The 19,934-nt window shown below is 40.9% G+C and overlaps 3 protein-coding genes across 3 annotated transcripts in view; all 3 read right to left on the reverse strand.

Annotated features, from left to right (window-relative positions):
* Positions 1-5,655, reverse strand: part of skib (v-ski avian sarcoma viral oncogene homolog b) — a 51,238-nt gene extending 45,583 nt beyond the window's left edge. Inside the window, exon 1 of the mRNA XM_077572416.1 lies at positions 4,272-5,655. Within this exon, the coding sequence (XP_077428542.1) occupies positions 4,272-5,228 (957 nt within the window). The 5' untranslated portion in view covers positions 5,229-5,655. The remainder of the gene's footprint in view (positions 1-4,271) is intronic.
* A 1,492-nt stretch (positions 5,656-7,147) lies between these two features.
* tmem51b (transmembrane protein 51b) lies at positions 7,148-11,584 on the reverse strand. The gene is made up of 3 exons (XM_077572417.1): positions 11,285-11,584; positions 9,767-10,196; positions 7,148-8,379 (listed from the first exon to the last, which is right to left on the reverse strand). Exons 2-3 carry the CDS (start codon positions 10,180-10,182, stop codon positions 7,941-7,943), a joined length of 855 nt encoding a protein of 284 aa, XP_077428543.1. The 5' UTR covers positions 10,183-10,196; positions 11,285-11,584; the 3' UTR covers positions 7,148-7,940.
* A 2,794-nt stretch (positions 11,585-14,378) lies between these two features.
* On the reverse strand, positions 14,379-18,443 carry LOC144057172 (kazrin-A-like). Its single transcript, XM_077574485.1, has 7 exons — positions 17,955-18,443; positions 17,760-17,878; positions 16,407-16,638; positions 16,226-16,327; positions 15,818-15,984; positions 15,213-15,309; positions 14,379-14,817 (listed from the first exon to the last, which is right to left on the reverse strand). Exons 1-7 carry the CDS (start codon positions 18,222-18,224, stop codon positions 14,713-14,715), a joined length of 1,092 nt encoding a protein of 363 aa, XP_077430611.1. The 5' UTR covers positions 18,225-18,443; the 3' UTR covers positions 14,379-14,712.
* Between the last annotated feature and the right edge of the window lie 1,491 nt (positions 18,444-19,934).

The raw sequence follows: 19,934 nt of genomic DNA on the forward strand, positions 1-19,934 counted from the left end.
GAAAGGTGCAGTTTTGTTTTATTTGGGGTTGTCTGGGGACTCAAAAAAACAAGCCATGGTGTCTAATCAGCATCTTGAAATGGCACACCTGTGAAGTGGGATGGATTATCTCGGCAAAGGAGAAGTGCTCACTATCACAGGTTTAGAATGGTTTGTGAACAATATTTGAGAGGAATTGTGATACTGTGAAGGAGAAGGAGAAGAAGAAGACATTTTAGATCTTTGAGTTCAGTTCATAAAAAAATGGGAGCAAAAACAAAAGTGTTGCCTTCATATTTTTGTTGAGTTGGGCCTGAATTATTATTAGTAGTAAAATCAATTTTGTTTGCATTATTTCATGACATAGTGACAGTAAATTTTTATTGCATGACATTCAGGCAGGAAAAACTAATCAGGCTTTAATTTGTTAATTAATTAGATCTCCTACTGATGCTTGCTGTAAAATAGTAAAATCCAATCAATTACGTCAACACATAGCGACAGCATAGCATGTTTACATCCTCTTGCTAGCTAGTCACATTTGAATTAGTTGCACTCACTGCTGACTGTTATCATATATCTTTGAAGAAAATTCCACATTTACACAACTGACAAGCAGAGGTGGTCCAGAATGTAAAAAAACCCTGCCACAGTTTGGCTTTAGCCCCAGGTGTTAGCTAGCGAGCTCCCTAGCTAGCTCCCTGGGTGTTAGAGCGCAAGCTAGCTAGTAAGCAGAAGGGGCTAAAGCCAAACTGTGGCAGGGTTTTTACTTTCTGGACCAGGATTTGCCACCTCCGCTGACAAGTCCCTTCATACGTATTTTATGCTTATTTAAAATTGACAAGAAGAAATAGTTACGAAACTCCAAGAAGTGCTAATACGAGTGAATTGACATTGATCGATGACACCTCCCAGCAATCAAGTGCAGACAGGCGAGTTGTGGCTCGTATTAATAAAGCCTTCGTGACGTGCGAGGGAGTCTGAGGCCGGCCGATAACGTGGATTCTTTTTGTGTTTGGCCGGCTTAAGCTTGGTGTGCGAGCCGCCGTCTGGCCTTTGAGCAGCTTGGCCTGTCAGGCTGATGTATGGCAGCAGCGCTGGTGTGCGGCTCCCTGAGGAGCGCGGCCTGTCTGCTAAGTGGGACACGACTGACAGTGAACTACGGCCAACACACAATGACTGACCCCCCCCCCCCCCCCCCCTCCTCCGTCATGTGTATAACGAAACACACACACTGTCAAAGGCTAACCTGCACAGCATTGATACTTTTTTTTAGATGACAAACAACACAGGTGACGGGACAGTTTTGTCAATCAGGTACTTCAACTAGTAGATTAGAGATAATTCATTACAGGAGAAGTCAATCTTAAACATTTTTTTGACAATAATATGTTATATGTGGCCTCACTAGTCTAAAAATGACATTCTGATTAATTTTATTACATTTGTGGAATAAGAGTTTTGTAGCAAAATCCAGCGGTTTTTAATCCATCTCAGAGGGCAGCCATTTTGCCACTTGCTGTCGACTGATGATGACATCACAGTTGCTCAGGGCTCAGGTAACGACCAATCACAGCTCACCTGTTTTCTCAAGCTGAGCTGTGATTGGTTGTTAACCTCACACCTGAGCAACTGTGATGTCATTTTCACTCGATAGAAAGTGGCAAAATGGCCGCCTTCCTGTTATTGTCTGGATTTTGCTGATTAAATAACATTCCACTAATGCAATATTAACCAGAATACCTTATTTAGACTAGTGGGGCTGCATAGAACATATTATTGTCAAGAAATGTATTTAATACTGTATAAAAAAAAAAGTGAGTCTAATACTTCCTAACCAGACCCATTGTTTTTTCTCCATTTAGCAACTTTGCTCAATTTTCATGCCGAAGGTTCCCCTGTGATGACGCATCTCCTGGCTGGCGCTCAGACCGCGGCGATGCCCACATAGATGTCCACTCATTTGCGAGAGTCCCACACAGCAGCTGCTGTGTGACCGAGCCACGCAGCCAGTCGGCCAAGACCCCCCCCCCCCCACACACACACACACACACACAAGCACCCGCCCCCGCCTTCTATGCTCTTTTGTCCACGCTGACCCACGCAGGACGCCATCATGGTGACACCCACACCCACCCACGCGCAGCTTATCCCACCATGGCCACACAGACACACACATACGAACAAACACACACACATATCCATATCCCAAACCTCATTAAACTCTTAACCCCATCACCACCTTAAAATAGTCTTCATCCACCCCCTCCTCTTCCTCATTCTGCCTAAAAAACATCAGATGTCCATTTATCTTAATGTAGATGGGGTTGCAATATGTCTGTAAAAATGGAGGTTGATGTTGAATCATATGGGATGATGTGAAATGATCTTGGTGACAAATGTGTAACGTGGTGAAAAATGTGGAATGATTTAGAATGATATTAAAATATATGGAATGATGTGGAATGGTACCAGTGAAAATATGTCATATGTTGGTGAAAAACATTGAACGATTTGGAATAATATTGAAAGCTGTGCAACGATGTGGAATTATACTAGAGAAAAAAAGCAAATAGGTGAAAAATGTGGAATGATAAAGAATGATGTGGTATATTATATTGGTGAAAATTTTGGAAATTTTGGTATGTGGGATTGGAATGTTGAAAATCATTCCCAAAGTGAATTAAGTGAACATTTTGAATTTGAAATGGCAGTGATGTGAATCAGTTGTTGAATGTGTCATTGACTCATTTGAGGGAATTTTTTTGGGTGGAATTGTGGGAAAACAGTGAATTGTTGGAATGAGATAAAATAATAGCCCACATGGCGTAAATTTTTTAAATATATTGATGCTGTAATGGTGAGTGTGAAATGTGGAAGGAAAAGCATGTGAAAAAAAGTGAGAATGAACTATGATCAATGCTGTACACAGCATTTGTGAACAATATGTGAATCCTTCCAGCATTCACACAATGCATTAGAGCAGGGGTGTCCCGCTGCCAACTAATTCTAAAAATAAAATCTCATAGGAACTGTTATAAAAAGCCTAACTTCCATCCGTCCATTTTCTATAGCGCTTGTCCTCATTAGGGTTGCGGTTGTGAGCTGGAGCTTATCCCAGCTGATTTTTTTGGGTGAGGGGGGGGGGAAGGAGCGGGGGGGGGGTCTTCACCTAGGATTGGTCGCCAGCCAGTTACAGGAGCCATGTAGACAGATTTAGCCTTAACATTTTGTAACCATTTGTGTCTTTTGGAATGCAGGAGCAAGTTGCAGTACCGGGAGGAAAAAAATGCAAAAGCCACACCGGAGAGATTCAAACCCGGAACCTCAAAAGTGTGAGACAGATGTAGTAACCACTCTCCACCACCCACAAATGCTCATACTATATCCAGCCATACCGCTTTCCCCCAGTATGATATCTGAAACTACAACCTCAGCTGGCTGTCAGTCAGTTGCAAGGCGCATATAGAGACAAAAAATAAGCATTCCTACAGTCACTCAGTGGGGGCTGAACCAACGCTATATGCACCCAAGTTAGACCAACGTACCACTAAACCATCACTGACCTCATAATGTATAATTGAGAAGAATAAAACATTTAGCATGGCCCTGAGAGGACATGCTTTATGCCGGAGACTGTCATCCCTGACTAAGTACAGTTCAGTTGTATTAAACCTTTGTTGCTATTTAACCTTTAAGAAATATATTAAGTACACAGCAAAATTGTCAATGTTAGATTAACACTGCATGTAAATGTAAATGTAAAATCCAACAGTAGAAAAGTGTTTATATGTCAACACTGATGAGTAAATTTAACACTTCAAAGTGTTACTTTTTTTTTTTTTTTTACACTGAATGAGTGTTACTCCAACACTGTATCTAGTTAGAACTCTACAATGGTAAACACTGAGTTGTGTTGATAGTACTCTACACTGGTGTCAGCGTTAGAAATGTAACTCTCCCAAATTACACTATGCTGATGTTTTAAGTGTTTTGTAATTAACTCCAGATACCAATTAGATACATTAGATACAATTTTGTGTAGGCCTACTGTGCAGCACAATACGGCTTACAATAATATTAGCTAGACTTTTAAAAATAAAACATTGGTTTCATATTTTAACGTTGGTCATCATAATGTAGCCACTCGTAGCTAACAACAAGTAAAAGTCCGAGTCAAAAGTTTGAAAACTTCCAGTATGTGCTCCCAAGCCATTCAATAGACGTGCGACGTGTTGACAAGCCCGACAAGAAGCCATTCCTCAAAAGCAAAGCAATCCAACTCCACTTACCCTGCACGACTTCCTGGCCATCTTTCCGCTCAAGTCATATTTCCCCTTCAAGTCTCTGAGCAGCCTCTCCAGTCTCGCCTTCTCCTCTTTGCCGCTGTAGTCCGGGTCCAGGAGCACGTAGGCCCTCCAGTTGGCCGAGTCGAAGCCCCAGTGCACGGTCCGGTTCTCCAGCCGCTTGTGGCTGTGCACCACGAACTTCCGCGGCGGGAACATGAGCCTGCAATCCAGGCACTGCACGCAGGCGGCACCGGGGCCCGAGTAGAGCTCCGGCACGAACAAGCCCTTGCATCGGCCGAAGCACTCGTGGTACACCCGGAAGCTGGACTCGGTGCGCTCCAGCTGCAGGAGGACGCCGCCTACTCCTACTCCTCCGCCGCCGCTGCCTCCACCGCCGCCGCCGCTGCCGCCGCGCTCCTTGCCTCCTCCCCCGCGGCGCGGCGGGTACGAGCCGCCGTAGATGAGCGCGTTGCACAAGCGCTCGGCGTCCGTCTGCGTGATGAGACCGCAGGAGGGCGCCGAAAAGGGCAGGATGCCCACCACCTTGAGGATCTCCAGCTGGTCGGCCGTACAACGCGAGCAGTAAATGTGCAAATCGTCGCACACCGAGTTGATCTGCTGCAGGGAAAAGTCCCGCAGCACGCTGTTGAGAATCTGCGGCAGGCACAGGCGCTTCTCGCCGCCCACCACGAAGCAAGAGATGGGTTCGCGCTCCAGCAGCGTCTCGCAGCGCTCCGTGGAGCGGTCCGACGGGATGAAGAGCGGCCCGGACATGACCGGCGGGGTGTGGGCCGGCAGGCTGAGCACCATCTCGGCTTTGGCGTCCTTGAACAGGGACTCCTGGTGCGGCCAGCGGGCGGAGAACGACGCCGGTCCGCTCAGGGAGCGCATGGAGCTCAGATGGAACTGCTTCAGAGTTTGCTGAAGTCCAGGGTGAGGTTGGAAGCTGCTCACTTCCATCTTTTTGGTTGAAAAACACGACAAAAAAGAACTTGGGGAATGAAACGTTTTAGTTGTTTCGAGGAGTCTCGTTCACTCTGCGTCCGAGCTGAGCATTTCCACGCCGCCAGTCAGACAGCTTCCCCCGGACAAGGAGCAGCTTCCCTTCCCGGTGCGGCCCATTCAGGGGGGAAAAAAAAGATCCACAGAAGCTTGTCCTCTCTCTCTTTTTTCTCTCTCCCTCTAATAAACAACTTCCACAGTCGGAAAAATCCCCCAAAGAAAACTCAGCATACAATCACGAGTGTTGTTTCTTACGCGTTCCACAGCCGTTTTACGCACTCCTAAGTGCGCCTCAAATGTGCCATCCAGTCTCTCTCTCTCTCTAGTCTACCTCTCCTCTCCCCTCCCTCTCTCTCTCTCTCTCTCTCTCTCTCTCTCTCTCTCTCTCTCTCTCTCTCTCTCTCTCTCTCTCTGTTTGTTTGTGTCTGCTTCAGTCATTGAATCCCAGCCAGGAATGTGACTGACTCCCCGGGCTTTGGCTCTTCCCGCAGACAGCTGTGCCTCCCACTGCTACATGGCAGCTGCACACCAAAAAATAAAAAAGGAAAAGGAAAAAAAGGAATCCTTCCGAAGTGAGGCGATGGGTGGAGCGTAGAGGGGAAATGTGTTAGGGAGGGGAAAAAAGATTTCAAATGTTTAAAGCTCGTCCTCCAAAACGCAGTCAAATCCAATAAAATATAATTAAATTGAATTACATTGCAAAATATTACATGCAATTAATAAGCATAGCAATAATAAATCAATACAATTTAACATCAAGTATTGATCAAAGCATTAATAGCTTCTTTTTTTTGTTTTAAAGAGAAATGTGTGACAAATGTTAAATTTACACGCAAGCATATAGCATTTACACACAAACACACACAAAAACAACTTTCTTCGGGAATATAGGTAGGCCTACATGGAACATTTTTTTCTGCTTTTCCTGAACAATTTTTTTTAATTTCAGAGTATTTTTTGTTTATTAGAATTTGTTCCCTCTATTTCTGAGTATTTATTACGAAATTATATTGCATTCACTTGAAAAATTAAAAATAAATTACAAAATATATATATTTTTTCCAAAGTAGAGAAGTTTGAAACTAAGTTTCAAAGTATGTTAGACTCCCCCCCTCAAAAATATTAGACTATCATTGTAATATTACTATTTCAATACAAAATATATATTTTATCTTAAAATTAAAAATCTTATCTATCTTAAAATTTCCCCGGCAAAAAAATAATTGTCAAACGTTTTCATTCAGTCTGACTTTAAATTTAGAAATATGACTTTCCCCCCAAACACTTCACTTTAAATGACCTAAAAATATATAAACCTGTAAATAAATAAATTATAAAATTATATATATATATATATATATATATATATAAGTACGTACAACCTCAGTGTCATAGATGTATGGCTTTATTTTGAAAATAAATTTAACAAAATAATAAAATAAACACTTGGTCATAATATTACACCTTTAATTTAAAAAAAAATATAGCCTGCTTTAGAAAAATATTTTTTCTTAAAAAAAAAACTAGAAAGACTGATAGTATCATTTCAAAATAAACTACAAATATGGAAATATTGATAGTATATTTTGAAATGCCTTATCATGATACAAGTTACTGTAATCACATGAACACATACATTTATTACATTTTATCTAAAAAAAATAAACATATTAAAATGTATTATTTCCTGAAAATCTGACTGACCCCGAATACAAGTGTTAAGATTGACTTAATTGTGTTGCGTTTTTGTTTTGTCACAATTATATTCTCCTTTCTTCATTCTTGGCTTCATGTGGCCACTGGAGGGCGCAATATATCAACAAATGCATTCTGAACCATGCAGTACTGCAAAAAGTATATTGTAATATAAAAACAAATACAGATACTGTATATTTTATTATGAACCATAAAACCCTGATATTTCTGAACATAAATAAACTTGCAGCATCTCTAATTTACTCCTTTAATCTGAACTGCTACCTGTTTCGACAGCAGTCCAGAGAATAATGAATAAATGAGTGAGAACAATTAAAAAGAGCGACGATTCTAGTGTAGTAAAAACAAAACAAAAATCACACGAGCCATCAATAACATTGCACTGAAACATCTGCTTTAAATTGACTAATTAAAAGCATTACGCAACAGAAAGGAGATTTATTTGAATACAAAACGTTTTGAAGAACGCTTACCATTACCTTGCTTTTTTTTTTTTACAGCACCGCATCTAATTTGGTCAATGTTGCCGTGCCGCGAAACACCCTCAAGACGACATTTAACTTGAAGATGTCCAACCTGAGCCACTTTAAGACGCATTTAAAAGCACATTCACAAACAATTCCTCAATCTCGGTCCATCTTCTTCATTAAGAGCACAACCTGAAAAGCTTGTTTACAAGATGGCCGTCATCGACTTAACCCCCTCTTGATACCCACACTTACCTCCTCACGTAAATGTTACATGATGGACTTAAATTAAGGCAGTGGTGCTAAAATTCACAAAGGCCCAGAGATTCGTGGTAACGAAATGCAGCTGACAAAGTTTCTCACCAAGGAGCACGGTTTTGTGATTGTTCTCCTTGGCCGCTCAGAGTCACATCTAACCTACTTTTTTTTTTTTTGGGTACCAACATTGGGAAAAACTGGCATCTCAGGAGTGTTATAAGTGCAGAGATCAGCCCAATTCCGGCGGTTTGTTATCGTACTGCGGCGGCGGCGTGATGGGCTCGATGGTCACCGGGTTTTGCGAGGGGCTGCGGATTTGGATGCGGAAGTCCTTCAGGTGCAGTTTGTCCGACTTGATCCGCCTCACCCGTAGGGGGCGCAGCAGGCGGCTGGCCCGGCTGGCGCTGCGCGCCGGCATGTTGGGTTGCCGGGCGGCGTCGGGCTGGTGTTCGGCGGCGGCGGCCGTGGCAGGCGGTTGTGTGGGCTCGTTGAGGCGGGAGTCCTCAGCGGGCTGGTCCCTGCCCTCGTTCTCCACGGCCGCGATGATGTCCTCGTAGGACGGCAGGTGTGTGTTGCTCTGGCGGAGGTTGCTCTGACGCACGGGGTAGGTGTCGCTGCCCACCACCTCGTCGTAGCTCGGTACGTTGAATGCGGTTGGATCCGGAACTCTGGGGATCAACGGCAAAGCGCCTTGGTTCACTTTGATGGCTTTGATTGGCGAACGATTGGCGAACGACAGTGCACATTAGCGTGAATATTAGGGATATTCATATTGGGCATCTTTTTTTTCTTTTTAACCTGACAAACTAAAAAGGTAAAAGTAAAACCATTTTAATCTCAGGTAACTATTAATTTTTTTAGTTAACTTTATAAAAGATGCTGCTGACCCTGGGAACTTTTTGAAGCTTTTGTTTTTGTTCAACATTAAAACAAAGAAATGTGAAAGTTTAAGATTTCCGTTTGTTTAAAAAAAAAAAAAAGACTGTAGAAAAGTAGAGAGAGCTATGGTATTTACTTGTTGAAGTTAACATATTTATTTAGTTATTCTTAAAAATTAAATGAAAGTGCACATAAAAAAGTAGAAGTTATATCCGCCCTTGATCAACACAAAATGAATGACAAGTCAAGACATTTTCAACATAATTTTACAAAATGTATTAATTCAACAGCATAATTTTGTGCTGCATACCAATATCATATATCTTTTCTTAGTAATTGTAAATTAACTTTTTAAGACAAATACTTATTACCTTGGGAGCTCACTGAACATTTTGCTAGAAATTTTAAAAGATTTCTATGATTACATAAAAAACTCTTCTACATTTTGAAAAGTCAGAATTTTTTTTTCAATAAACATGCTTTAAGACATGACAACAAAGTCAAGATTGGCATTTGTATTAAAAAAAAAATTGACACCAACATCCACCTTCCCCCCCTTTTACTGAAAATAAATATCGGCTCCAAATATCGGTTATAAGCCTCCTCTAACAATTACGGATGTAACGATAACGGCAATATCGTGATATCGCAATATTAAAACTGCCACAATATTGTCGTCGTCATGTCACGATATTAAAAACAGCACAACTGTTAAAAATGTCGAGTTGATTTCCATTTGAGCATTGCTAGCACCCTCTGGTGGTTATTTTTTTTAGTGCAGTTTAATTTTCATACAGTATGTTTTGGCCCTTCTAGGTTTCAAATCCACGCTAATCGTCAGATGAAGGTTAATTTAATATGCTTGTGAATCAGGTCAATATGTTGAGGAACTCAATATGAGCGTGCATTAGCAAGTAAGTGCATCAATATTAAGTGTTATTAGAGATTTTATGTTTATGTGCATTGCTGTAATGTACAAAACCAAAATGTTTTATTTTTATTATTTTACAATATCGTGACCTTTTTTGATATCGCCATCCTTCCCACAATGTCGTGATAATATCGTTACATCCCTATTAATAAATCGGCATTGGCGCTGAAATAAACATATTAGCCAATCTCAAATGAATATATAGGTTGAAAAGTTCAAAGAGTGCTGATGAGCAGCATACTCACTCTTCGTTTTCGCCGGCCACATGGTCCAAGAAGGCCGCCGCCGGCGCCTCCGTTTGCTCGCTTCTGTTATTCGCTCTTCGCTTGCTCCGAACACCGAGGCAAATGGACAGGAGCAGCATGGCCAGGCCGACGCCCACCAGCACCATGGCGACCGAAGACGACCTGGAGAGCTCCCCTTCTTCGCCGTCCTCGCCGCCGCCGTCTACGGTGAAGTTGCTGGACGAGTTGGAGGAGCCGCCCGACGCTTCCCCGTCCACGGGGATCACCGTCCACACGATCATAACGACTCCCAGCGCGATGAGGCCAACTCCCAGGGCGCACAGGGCATAGTGAGCCCCCGAACCGGTGCTCTCGGAGCGAGAAGCCTGGTTGGCGGGACGCTCGCCTCTGTTGCAGATACCCCGACTGGAACACATCCCTGCAGGACGGGCTGCAACAAACACCGAGGTTACGTACTACATAGGGTTCGGGGGTTCCGGGTTCCTGTTAACACCAACTGAACTTACACTTGTAAGGGAACTGTTACATCTACTTTCTATAATACAATTTTGAGGTCAGTTGACATGAACACAATTCAGTTAGAGGAGCTAATGTTGCCTCCTGCTGTCTATGAGAAATAGTGCAGCACCCCAAATCCTGGAAACTACTGACAGCAAACTTAAATAATATATGATGTTTTTTTCATATTAACACGTAATATTACGTGTGCATATAGAGATCATAACTTTATTTTTGCTAATTAAAAATTGTATTCTTGCTAACATTTTTGCATTGCCTCATTGACAATTCCGAGCTTACGTCACATGTCAAAATGGCGGTGAAATGACGCTCTCCGCTCATTGAAAAGCATTGGATTTTGGATTCTTGTAATTACATTTGTGAAGATTATTTTTATTTCAAAATGTGATGTTGATGTGATATTTGACTACTATAACAATCTGCCTGGTTTGTATGATAGTCAGACTCACAGGTAAAAGCAACACAATACGCCATTTGTTTTCACCGTATAAAAGGAAGCATTTGGATTGCGTTGCATTGAAATATCAGAAATGCCCGGATGTTCAGAATTGTGCAAGCGTACCTGCATTTTTTACTTAATTATGCCACCGCCTTTAGCAAATCCCTGAGTGAGTTCTTAGCCCAATCTCGCAATAACATGAGAGAGAAACACAGCCATTTTTGCTCCCTACAAGCGTCATATGATCACTTTCATCATTACATGTCTTGTCAATCATTAACACTCTGCCACATAGTGGGCTGCGGTTTCTGCTGTGGGTGACGCAAGTTTCCTGCCCAATAGTGAGCCAAGCACAACTTTAGTGTCCTTCAGCCCAGCTTCCATGCACGACACACAAAGCTGGTGAAACCTTCATTTTATTAGCTGCCCCTTAATTGTTTGCCTTCTTTATTAAAAAATGTCACGCGCACACGTAACTAAAGCGAGAAATTTAATAATTCACGTATCGTGGGCCTTGGCAAATTGAACAAAGCCATGAACTTCCTTAATGGGTGACTTACCTGAGTTCACGCAGGTGTGTTCGCCCAGCTCACGCGCACATGGAAAACGAGCAAAAGTACGAGTCAAAACGAAATAGGGCTGCTCAACACTACAGATGCACTATTTAAAAGTAGCGAATGTGTGATAATCCTTCAGTTTTAATGAGATGAGTGGAACTTTCGTCCAAACGAGCAGCGGCTTCGTTGGAGGCAAACCTTCCCTCCCTCTCCTCTTCCTTCCTTCCTGCCTGTTTGCCTGGAGCGCGCCTCTGAAAGTGCAGTGAGCCGCCAGGTCCTAGCGCCGCCAAATACATCGTGACAAAGGCTCGAGAGTCGAGGGTCTGCTATCGTTAGCTTAGCTTAATCGCATAACCAAGTCATTTGTAATTTTTGGTTTACAAAGTGAATAACAATAAATAAATAAAAATGTATATACAGATGTATACAAAACACAAAATAGATACATATACTATTATAATTTTGAATAAAAGTAAAAATAAAATAAATACATTAACGTTAAAAAATAAAATAATTTTGAAAAATATGCACAAGGCGCAAACAAAGCAAATCATGTCTCAATAATAAGGAAAAATAAAAGATGCTGTGTATGAAAATATTTACACTTACTCTAATATTAATGCTAATGTTGCTTTAATTAGAGCCGTGTATCGTCCACACTATTATTGCCTTAAACAGGAAGTCAAGCCTTTTTTTCCTTTCTTTTCTTCAATAATGTGTTCTATGCACTGCAATAGGCTGGCAACCAGTTCAGGGTGAACCACACGCCTATTGCCCGAAGCCAGCTGGGATAGGCTCCGGCGCCCCCGCGAACCTTGTGAGGAATAAGCGGTTAAGAAAATGGATGGATGGACGTTCTAAGCACCTCCACTAGTCTGAACATAGTAGGCCTGTTTGATTAAAGCAACAGTTCGGAACTTTTCCACCTTCAAAAATATTTTCATAACTCTTTCGGCTGAAACATCGACTTACAGCTAGTTGAATGGTAGCTTTGTCATTGAGGGGGCCTGTATCAGTTTTCTGGCAGTAAAAAAACAAATGTGGACTGCTTTACGGCATACGTCACTCCCCGTTCCCCCCTTCCCCATTCGTGACAAAGACGGAAGTTGATTGGAACATCTACGCACGTCGCACGATTGCTTCTGTCATGGCAGAAGCTGCAAAACAAGTAAAAAAAAATGTCTGAGAAGACAAAATAAAAAGAAAAAAGAGGCTACAAGGATGAACACTGGCTTTCACTCGCTGGTGTGAGCTCAAAGACGGCGCCACGCACCACGTGGTCTTCCTACAAGCAAAACACTTCCGCTTTTGACCATATGGTGCCATTTATGGAATATGAATTAAGCAGGAGTGACATCACAGTGGCGAAGGGCTCACTCGGGTAACGACCATTATGGCTCACCTGTTTTCTGAGTTTGGTCATGTGACATTTGTAAGCCGAGTCCTTAGGCACTGTGATGTCATTTTCAGTCAACAACAAGTGACAATACAAAAATGGCTGCCAGCACGTAGTAAGAAAACGCATAGAACATATTGTAAAAAAAAAAAAAAGTTTGACTTGACTTTCCTTTATGCTTGAAAGTAATTATCTCAAATTGGACCTGCAGGAGAAGCCCTCGAGAAAACCCATGTTCCTTATAAATCTTTACTTGATCACGTTTCAATGAAACCGAACGAGAGTTTAGCGCTGGAAAAGCCACGTGAGCAATAAAAGCAAATTCCTACAAGTGTTTGGCGTCTCTGCATGTTTGAACTGGCCTTGCTTCAACAACATGCCTAATGCAGACGCCCACAAAGTGGCGGACGAACCTGTTCTTTAACTCGGTGTGTGTTTTAACACAAAACAGCATACAAGTGGAGTCATATTATTTGCTGTGTTTTGTAACTCTAATACTGATGTTAGTTATCGTAGATATTTTACTACTTTTGTGTTGAATACATTTTCCAGCAGATTTGGAAAGAGTAAGTAATCAAGTAATGTTTTTACAAAAGACACATCACACTGATGGCACAGAATTAGTAGTTTTAATTGGTTATTATATCTTAATGGTCTGTCTGTCCAAGCAGACTTTTGGTGCAGGAAGCAGGAGTAACACCCTCAGGCGGTCCCCAGCAAATTTCTACAATAGTAGTACATTTATTATTTAAATTATTTAGTTTTTGTTGCAATCAATGAAAGCGTGTCCAAACTTTGAGAAGTGTTTCTGTTATCAAATCTAATGAAAGAAAAGTGCATGATGGAAAAAATGAACAAAATAGTAGTATATTATAATTTTTTTTTTTATTAGTTAGCATTTATTTGTTCTGAATTTTCACAACAAAAAAAGGAAATGGCAACACAAAAACGGTTTTGCCCAGTAAATAAATAAATAAATTAGATGTGTCAAAATCAATGTGTTGATTTTGAGTTAATTTAAGTTCCTTTAACGCCACTAATTTTTTAAAACGCGATTAATGACAGTCCCTTGCTTGGAAAGCCTGTACAAGGGGAATTCCAGTCGCAACGCAGCAGACATTTCCATGTCAAAATTCAGCAGTAATAAATTTTATAATAATGCATTTATTTGTGGAATCTGGGGTCAAGTTGTGTTTTATAATTAAAAAAATGTGCAGAAATTCAGAAGTTACTTCATGTTAAAGATTAGATAGCTCTTAATATGAAAAGAAAAATGCACTGAGCTGTCACCAATGTCCTACAAATGCAATGATGCCATCTAGTGGCAGAAAAGATATCTCAAAACAAATCAATAATACACTCATTTTTTTTACAGTACAGTACATCTTTTGAATTTTAACTCAATTTTATGAATTATTATGAAATTACTGTATCAATTAGTAGAAAATGCAGCTGTATTTCTATTAGTTAAAAAAATCCCCACTTTTATGTTAACAAGAGTATGAAAACTTTGAAAAAATATTTTATTGTACATTTAGAACAGATGTGCGATTAATCGTGAGTTAAGTATTGAAGTCATGCGATTAATCACAATTAAAAATGTTAATCGCCCATTAAATAAATACATAAATTAATAAATTAATTAATCAGCAAGATAAAAGGCGACAGTGGAGCAACACTGAATTTAATGATTAAATAGTCTTGTCATTAGTGCAATTTATTAGAAATGTTCAACAAATCAGCCAATAACAAAAATCACAGTCGATATGGTCATCTTACTTATGTTTCCATCCTCTGTACATTAGTTGTTTTATCCTCACTGCTTATTCCTTCAACTCATGGGCAACTAGTCCCGCTCTTGCATAACAATCCGGTAAAATTCAGAAACAGGCTGATAAAAATTTTACTTGGTTGTTTAATTTCACACTTGACAGCACTATTTGTATACAAGGCAATAAAAAAGTCAGGTAAAAAAAAAAAACAGTCCAGTGAAGTGTTGTCGTGTGTAGTAAACAATCTTCCAACCACACACCGTTCACACATTGGTGATCTCGACGCTCTTGTAGGTGTGCATTGAGCTGCGCGAGGTCCGAGTTCCCGATCGAACATGCGCTTCTGCCGAGCGGATCCTCAGCGGACTCTGGGCGTACGCAAGGCGTGAAATGTTTGAATGAGGAGAAACATTTTATTAGACAGACACTGACAAACGCAATACAAATGAAGGCCTTCAAACGCACTCATCCTTGCATGACTTGCTAACAGCAACATTGGCAGTCTCTGGCCCAAACCACTAATAATAAGTGATTGGTGAGGCAGCAACTGGCTTTATTTGAGGTGAGGCGTTTATTTTTTCCCCAATGAAGTCTTTTTAAAAAAAATCAAAGAAAAAAAATGATGTACTTTTTCTCCCACATTTTTCCATGAACGTCGACTGAAGTTATATGGCAAAATATAATGAATATGTGTCACGTTCAACAGCTAGCATACAGACAACCTTGAGCTTATACCACACATTTGAATCAAGTCTTATGATACCTTGCTCGATCTCCTCATCGGCACCCTCCCCTCAGCAAAGCGATTGACGGCCACTGGCGCAGAAGAAACAACCACCTTGTCTTCCTGTTCCTTGTTGCTGTGAACGCAAAGTCGAAGAGCATTTCAAACGTGTTTCGTAAAAACGACAAAGTGGAAATCAGCTTTTGACACGTCAGCATTTTTGTGAGACGTGAATGGCCGCAGGGGCGGGCTAGACTTGGTTTTGGTATTTTTGCTCACTAGCCAATCACAGGGCTCAAACAACATTCGCGCCTATGGATATTTTTTTTCTCAATGAGTCTTGTTTTAGGAATGTGAGAGGAAGTCAGAGTACTTGGACAAAACCCAGACAAGCACAGGGACAATGTGAAAACACCGCTCAGGAAAGACCACTGCTGAAATTCAAACCTGGGACTTCCCACCTGTGCTAACCACTATTCCTTCCACCATGTCCTCCCTTGTTCCAGGGCATCTAAACACCACTTTGCGAAAGTATTGTAAACAATCTTGTTCCGTTGCTATTACGTCTCCTTCAGGTGTTTTCTGAGTGGTTTTGCGTTATTTGAGTCATCTTAACCGAACTTCCCTTCACGCATGACTCTCACCTCCTAGCGGCGGCGAGCGCCTTCATTTCTTGGCGCAGATGCCGATGAAGCATATGTTTGTTGCCGGGGATCTCCAGCGCTCTTGCCATGGCGTCGGCGTCGAAAGCCGGGTTTAGGACCAGCACGGCACCGTTGACGCCTTTACCTTGAAGATTAGCAGCAAACTCCTGAAAAAGAAGTACTAGTGGTGGCAAATCCAGGTTCAGAAAGTAAAAACCCTGCCTCCATTTGGCTTTAGCCCCTGGTGCTAGCTCGCTCCCTAGCAGGTAAACGAGCACCATGGGAGCTAGCTAGCTCTAGCTAGCTAGCTAACACCAGGGGCTAAAGCCAAACTGTGGCAGGGTTTTTACTTTTTGGACCTGGATTTGCCACCACTGAAAAGTGCCCCCTTCACGGCCCTCCAGTCACCTTGAGGTCAATATCCCGGATCCATTTCATGACTCGGTGACAGGTCCAAACAATGGGGTCCCGGTTTTGTTGCTCACATTTCGCCCTTCTTGCCTGCAGGGCCTGCAAAAGCACAACGCGACTTCAGCTAGACGCCTGTTAGCATTGCGCGAAGACCTGGGTCAGCCTGCTCTGATCGAACCTCCTTGTGGAAGTCCAGCGTCTGCAGGAGCTGCACCGACAGCAGCAGACTGGTCTGGTGGGAGTGGTCGCCCACGTCAAGGTAACTCTCCAGGTCTCGGCGGTCCAGAGAACTTAGTACCCGGCCGTCCACCAGGTGAGCGTGGAAGGTTTGCGAGTACTGCGGCAGGCCCACGTCGCTCAGCCAGGACGTTGCCACCCAGTGATGGTCCATGTTGGATGCTTTGGATAAACTGAAAGGATGAAAGGATACAGACCAATTGTGTTTCCTAAGCTTTATGGAGCTAAAGCACACATTTTAACTGTTGTAATTCCAGTGTAGACCACTAGATGGGGCACACTATTTTGTTTGACAAAAAGAAAAATGAAAACAGGAAGTATTTCAGCTCAGTCTGGTTTTTGCCACTAATCTGAATATATGACTAGATAGCCAAGACTTTTGAAGCCACAAGGCCGCCATATTGCTCCTCACCAGAAACGTTTCTCGGCATACGATCCTATACATTTACAGTATCGAAATTGGAGAACGTTTGAGACAGTACTTAGTAGAAATAGCATGATTTATGTTGTCTTAATTTATGAAACATAAACAAGAGGACTTCAGACATTTTACAACTTGCCTTAAATACATGTATAAATTATATGCTTAATGATGTTTACAAGAGGAAACTTGTATATTTTATATTTTATAACTGCAATTCAATAAAAGATGCCTTTGCAAAATCTAATATTGGGGTCTAAAAAACTGAGTAAGAAAAGAAAAAGGGGGTCTTAAAAGCAGCACATACCGTCCACTTGTTATTTTTTTAATTAAAATTATTATTTTTTCCTTGTTAAAAAATAGTGACCACCCTGCCACAAACCCCCCACCACGCCCCCGGCCCTATACTAACTGCTTACGAGCTGTATAAATCTAATCTGTACGTATACCGTATAGTTTATACAGTAGTCTGCGCGCAAGATGGGAGGAGCAAGATGGCCGCTCTGTCGCTTCAACGGCTTGCACGGGTCCAGTCATATGTTCAGATCAGTGAGTTTTTGCTGATTATTGTGTATCAAATCCTCTTCAATCCTGCTTTCTACGCCGACATAAAGCGACGGCTGTTGTTTCATTTTATAATATACATCGTTGGGCATGATTATTGACGCATTTTGTGAGATAATACATTTATTAGTTTGGAATTTAAAAAAAAAGTGTTTACTGTAAACACAGATGGATCCAAAAGTGTACAATATTTTTGTCACCTATTTCTCTTGCTATCTCAAAATTAAATGTATTCGTATTATTTTAAAAACATAAATAATTAAATGATAACATTTAAAAATATCTTAAGAATTCACAATTGTTGCTCACCCTTGGTCTCCTTCTGCCCTCCTGTAGTCCTCGATGGCCAGTCTTAGCTTCCTGCGATGAATCGGGTTGCGAATACCGAGTCCCACCTCTAAATCCTCATCAGTCAAACCAAGAAGAACCTAAAATGCGAAGAGCCATCATTTTCATGAGGTGAAAAGCACATAAATCACGCTACGCACTTTAGCATCCGCCTACCTTGCCACTCTTGACGTTTTCGGAGCAGGCCCGAGTGTACGTGGGCATTCCCATGACCACCTCCAGCCAGGCCTGGACGGCGCCCGCCCTCCACAGAGACATGCATGTGGTCCGGGTGAGCGCCGCCTGCTGGAGGCGGTCCATATGCTCCTCGCCGTCGGACACCAGGCCGTCGACGTCTGGTCGGAGTTGCGATGTAAACGTGCAGGTGGAGTCAGGGTTCAGGGTTAGAAGGATATGGACATCATAGAAATGACTTAAGGATTTCATTTCTTAACGCGGCTGAGGGTACGAGGCAAAAGAGCTGATGAAAACAAAACTGATGCATTTACAAAGATAATAATGATAAACATTTGAGTGACATTGTCATGGTGATTTTAGTTACTTCTGGAAAAAAATTACTGAAAAAAATAATGAGCAATTACCAAATATAAGTTACCAGTACAAACTTTTAAGGGATTTTTTTCAGACCGATACCAATACGATTAGGCTACTCAAATCTTGACTAGTCACCGTTATCGATACCACTAGTACTTTTGATACACACAATTTTCAAAGAAACCCCCCAATAATTGTTTATTTAAAAAAAAGACCCCATAGAGTAGTTTTTGCATGAAATTAATGGCAATTTTTTGTACTTACCCATCCCAAAATTTAAAAATAAATGTAATAAAAAAAAAATACACATTTTAAAACATCATTAAACTATTTTTAATGATAATAAATGAATAATAACTATAATAATAATAATAATAATAATGCACACTCAAGGCGCTCAAAGGGGATGCACGATAGAACTTAAAATAATTTTGACTGAGAATTTTTTCGAAATAAAACACAAAAATCTTTGCAACGAAAATAGTTACCGGTAATGATAAACATATTTTAAAAAAAAAGTTTTCTAAAGGTAAGACCCAAAACAGTTTAAAAATAAATTAAATTGAATATTTTTATGCCGTTAATTTCTACCAGGAATCTAAAAAAAAATTAAAATAAAACTCCAGAAGTATTATTATCTTTGTAAAGATAGAATAATGAATCTAAATATTTAAATAAAAATGTACACAGAAAATAGCATTACCAAATAAGAATAAATCAAAAAGTACCTGTAAATAAATAAATAAATAAATAAATATATATAAAATAAAATATTCCAAAGAATCTAGAATTCCAAAGTGAGATCTCGGACCAAGCGAAACTTGCGTTCTTCAGCTCTGTCAACGGAACCGAAACTCTCTTTCCCTTTATTCATTTGTGTTGTGTTGTCCTGAAATTGTATGGCCACTAGATGGGGCTACATTGTCTATGAAGATTCAGTCATATCATTTTGAGCATCTACAGTATATCCTAATAAACAAAAAAGGATCCCAAAACTTCTTATTTATGATACTACAGTATAATACATGATTGTTTTAGTACATCTGCAACCCTTTAGTAACTACCTACTATGATGAGTCCATAAGAGAGATACAGTACAGTATTAGTACATTCCTAGGGGATTATTCATAATTGACCTTTGACATAATTGACCTTTGACATAATACTGAACTGTCACGCTGGATGAACCGTTCACCAGAGTCATGCTCTCATGCTCGGTTCAAGATACAGCATGTATGATATGAATAATCCCCAGAAAGAAACAGCTACAGTGGCTAGAGAAAGTCTACACACCCCTGTTCCAAAATATCCCCAAACATGTGGGGAAAAGCGTTATGGGTATATATTATGTGTTATGTTATGTGTAATTGCTGCCTTCGTCAAGGTAGGGCGAATTATCAGCAGTGGCAAATAAAAAAAACATTTACAAAATTGATAATAACACATTTGAACAGAGGTATGTAGACTTTTCATATCCACTATCTACCGGGAGAAGTGGTTTGAAAATTCCGAGTGAGGGAAACAACACATTAGAAACAACACTTACTCCATGGAACATGTGCTGTAGTTTTATTTTAAAAAATATGATTTCATGTCCCCCCC

This window comes from Vanacampus margaritifer, chromosome 8, assembly GCF_051991255.1.
Source record: "Vanacampus margaritifer isolate UIUO_Vmar chromosome 8, RoL_Vmar_1.0, whole genome shotgun sequence".
Classification (NCBI taxonomy): Eukaryota; Metazoa; Chordata; class Actinopteri; order Syngnathiformes; family Syngnathidae; genus Vanacampus; species Vanacampus margaritifer.

Excerpts from the sequence above, each read along its gene's own strand:
- tmem51b (XM_077572417.1), bottom strand. The coding sequence starts at position 10,182 with ATGTGTTCCAGTCGGGGTATCTGCAACAGAGGCGAGCGTCCCGCCAAC. Across the intron at positions 8,380-9,766 it reads GTGGCCGGCGAAAACGAAGA|AGTTCCGGATCCAACCGCAT; the intron begins GTGAGTATGCTG and ends GTTGATCCCCAG.
- LOC144057172 (XM_077574485.1), bottom strand. The coding sequence starts at position 18,224 with ATGAAATCCTTAAGTCATTTCTATGATGTCCATATCCTTCTAACCCTG. Across the intron at positions 16,639-17,759 it reads AGGGCAGAAGGAGACCAAGG|TTTATCCAAAGCATCCAACA; the intron begins GTGAGCAACAAT and ends TCATCCTTTCAG. Across the intron at positions 15,310-15,817 it reads GCGCTCGCCGCCGCTAGGAG|CAACAAGGAACAGGAAGACA; the intron begins GTGAGAGTCATG and ends TTGCGTTCACAG.